At 35.5% G+C, this 4012-nt stretch overlaps 1 protein-coding gene across 1 annotated transcript; it reads left to right on the top strand.

Moving 5' to 3' along the window:
- Positions 1-3175: 3175 nt before the first annotated feature.
- LOC136837938 (DNA ligase 1-like) lies at positions 3176-3793 on the top strand. The gene has a single exon (XM_067102806.1). The coding sequence runs from the start codon at positions 3176-3178 to the stop codon at positions 3791-3793; it is 618 nt and encodes a 205-aa protein (XP_066958907.1).
- The last annotated feature ends 219 nt before the right edge of the window (positions 3794-4012 follow it).

Raw genomic sequence — 4012 nt, 5'->3', positions numbered from 1 at the left:
ATGTAGTGAAAGTGATTCAAGATTAAGTATATCCCATTGTTGATGTGTCTTTAAAAGAAATTCTGAAATTTTAAATAACTTGATATTAAGTTAGCTCATCTGCAACCAGATTTAAGAGAAGAAATGAAGGATATTATTTTGGAACATGCCAGTATTTTTGGAGATAACCTGGTAGAACTAGTGTAACTACACACGATATAAAGTTAGAGAGTGATGTAAGACCAATTAAACAACATCCTTATCGTATGAATCCTTTAAAGAAAGAACTTGTTAAAAAGAGGTGGATTATATGTTAAAAAACAAATTAATTTCTCCCAGTAATAGCCCTTGGTCATCACCAGTGCTATTAGTGCCTAAAACCTGATGGAGAAGTGAGGTTATGTGGACTATCGGAAGGTGAATAAGATAACTGTTTCAGATACTTATCCACTACCCAGGTTAGAGGATTGCGTAGATCGGATGGGATGTTCTAAATATTTAACAAAAATTGATTTGTGTAAAGGGTATTGGCAAGTTCCATTAACAGAAAACGCCAAGAGTATTTCTGCATTTGTGACAAGTGATGGATTGTTTGAGTGTCAAGTAATGCCGTTTGGATTAAAAAACGCAGCTTCAACTTTTCAAAGATTAATGAATAATGTTATAGCTAACTTAGAGAATTGTATAGTATATATAGATGACGTAGTGGTATATGATGATTCTTGGGAAGAGCATAAGAAACATGTGAAAGCTTTGTTTGTAGCTTTGAAAGAAGCCAATATAACTGTGAATTTAAAAATCGGATTTTTGTAAGGCTTCAGTAACGTATCTGGGACATACAGTTGGTAATGGTACTGTAGCGCCTAAGGATAGTAATATCAAGGCAATTTTGAATTTTGAAAATCCTAAGTCCCGCAAAAATATTCGACAGTTTCTTAGGTTAGTTGGTTTTTATAGGAAATTTGTTCCCAATTTATCAGAAGTAGCGGTCCCATTAACTATTCTGTTAAAGAAGAACGTTAAGTTTGCATGGACTAGTAGATGTCAAGATTCTTTTGAAAAGTTGAAGTCTGTACTAATTAGTAAACCGGTACTTAAAAACCCTAACTTTTTAGATCCTTTCATACTAACGGTGGATGCTTCAGATTATGGCATCGGAGCAGTGTTGTCACAAAAAGATAATAATGGGGTTGAGCATCCTGTATCATATTACTCCCATAAGCTTACAGATGCCCAACGTAAATACTCTGTAATTGAAAAGGAAACTTTGGCTTTGTGGTCAGCTATTCAACATTATGAGGTCTATCTAACTGGCAATACTCATGTAATTAAAGTCAGGACCGACCATAACCCTTTAAAGTTCTTGAGCCAATTTAAAAATAAGAACCAGAGGTTAACACGCTGGTTTCTGTATTTACAGCAGTTCAACTTAGAAATTGCCCATATACCCGGAAAAGACAACATAGTAGCGGATGCGTTGTCCCGATTGTAAACATTATTGGTTGTAAGAAAGCTAGGATTGTTAATGTTAAGGTGCTTAAAATTTATTGATCCATGTATACAATAAGAATTGTAGATACTGTATTTCAAGTAATATTATATCCCAGTAATTTTGATACTTGTCAAATGAGTTTATAATTCATAAAGTAAAAATTTAAAAAAAAAAAAAGAATTTTTCATAGTAGTATGGGGGTGTTACGAACTTTAGTAAAAATTCCATTGTTTATAACTGTACTCTAGCCAAGAGATGGCGTTGGTATCAGACGTCTGTCGTTGTTCCTGTTTCTTTTCTTTAAGATCCTTACAGACGTTTGAGTACCGTAAAGTTCGTAATTGTTGAGTAAGATATTGCTTGTTTAACAACTAATCCCCTTGTTTTTACGTTTTCTATTCGAGATACCGAGTGGAAGTGGACGGCTCGCGAGAAGTCTAGTTGAGCAGTACGACAGAAGGTATCGGTGGATATAGTTGACCCTGATACAGAGGCCAGAAGCAAGAGTTTGTCCACCTGTGGTGAGACGATGGTTTAAACGGAGAGAAGGGAATTGTGTGCTGGTTAATAGGAAGGGGTTATACGAATGTATTGACCATGGTCTGATATTGTGCCCTGAGGATTTGGGTAAAGTATACTGTTTTTACTATCCGACGGTAGAAGGAGTAAGCCTGGAATTAGAACAATTCATTTGTGATTGTGTGGCTTAAGAGTTTCCTTCGTCGTGATAGTCTGTGTTTTGTATAACTCGTGTACAGCTGAGTATGCTGTTGTCATTTAAGATCGAGGGTGTAGAAAGCCTTTGATGGTGTTGGTCCAGGTATTGGCCAATGTGTTTCCACAGTTAATGGTGCTTGTGGTAATTTAATGTTTTGGCACATTCCCTCTCTCCCGTTGTATTTGTAAGCTCTGGACCTAAAATTGTTATTATTGATAACTGTCGTACTGTCTCCGGTAGAGTAATTCTTGTAAAGTAACTCGTAAAGTTACTCATAAACGTAACTCTTAAAGTAACTATCACCATCGTAGAAGTTTGTACTGGGATCCTCATCATTTAATTGATAATAGTTAATTTTGAACCGTTTAGTTAATAATCTGTTATGTATTCATTTAGTAACCTTATGTTTATATCCATAATCGTTCTTTTGATACTCGACTGAGTACTTGAGAAGTAATTGTTGGAAGACCTTGATTATATGTTGTTACTCATAGTTCTATTTAATTTCGTTGGATAATTTTATAATAAATTGTTATTGTTTTTTTGTAGTAGTTTTATGTATCCTCTTTTGTACTCCATTATTGGTGCACAGAAAGTTTAAGGGTTGATCAGCAGGAGCAGTATACTCTAAGGTAACAATATTCCTGTGTATACATATTCTTTTAAAGTACTTAATTCGAGTAATAATGATTTAACTTTAAAGAATGGAAAGAATCCCGCAGTTATTCAATGAAATGTAATTAGAAAGTTTCATGACTTAAGTGGTTGACATAAAATTGTCTTTAGAGAGTTCATATGGAGAATAAATGTTGCATATCAAATAAGTGAAATCGTAACATAAAAGAAAGTGGCATCCTCAGCGGGATGTAAAAAAAAAAAAACTAAAAGTTTTTTTTCCTTGTCTGTAAAATCGTTTTCTGTGCATTTTGTATTGGAGTATAAAAGAGGCGTTATTTTTGCATTAAGTGTTTGTCAACATAGTAAAGATGAGTACCATTAGGATTGAGTCAATTTATGAGGTTGAGGAATTTCTAAATCGTGAAACCTATTTAGCCGACTTGCCCGGTCTGCTGAAAAGAGAGTTGCAATTGGTAGCCCAATATTTAGGTGTAAGATATACTTCCTCCACTAAGAAAGATGAAATGTTAGCTGCTATCGTTAACAAGTTACAGGAAAGTAATGAGGGAGAAGCTAGTGGAGGTGAAGATGAGGAAAGCGCGCAAGGTGATGATGAGTGGGTGCAAGGTGAAGGTGAAGAGGCGCAAGAGGAAAGGGCACAAGCTTTAGATATAGAAGAAAAAGTGGAAGTGAAACCAGAGTTGGGTGATGTTGAGCTTAAACGTTTACAGTTACAAGTGCAACTGAAGAAGATGGATAAAGAGGTTAAGTTAAAGGAATTTGAATTGGAAACGAAGAGAATGGAGTTAGAATTGGCAGAAAAGGAGAAAGCAAGGAAGTTTGAACTAGAGGAAAAGGAAAGACAAAGGCAGTTTGAACTAGCAAGAGAGAAAGAGAGAGCAAGACAACATGAGCTAGAAGTACTTAAGTTAGGAGGCAAGAGAAAGAGAGGAAAGGTGAAAAGAGAAAGGACCCAGTACTTTTGATCCAGTGCTTTGAAATAGCAAGATGGTGCCTAAATTTAATGAAAAAGAAGTAAATAAGTTTTTCATTGCTTTTGAGAAAATAGCAGCATCGCTTAAATGGCCAAGGGAATTTTGGGCAGTGATGGTCCAGTCTGTCTTAGTTGGAAAAGCGCAAATCGCTTTTTCTACGTTGTCTTTAGAGAGGTCAAACGACTATGATGCAGTGAGAGAAGTGGTGTT

This window comes from Macrobrachium rosenbergii, unplaced genomic scaffold (genome assembly GCF_040412425.1).
Source record: "Macrobrachium rosenbergii isolate ZJJX-2024 unplaced genomic scaffold, ASM4041242v1 13902, whole genome shotgun sequence".
Lineage (NCBI taxonomy): Eukaryota > Metazoa > Arthropoda > Malacostraca > Decapoda > Palaemonidae > Macrobrachium > Macrobrachium rosenbergii.
The sequence above is the reverse complement of the archived record's forward strand: the minus strand, read 5'-3'. Positions and strand labels throughout refer to the sequence as shown.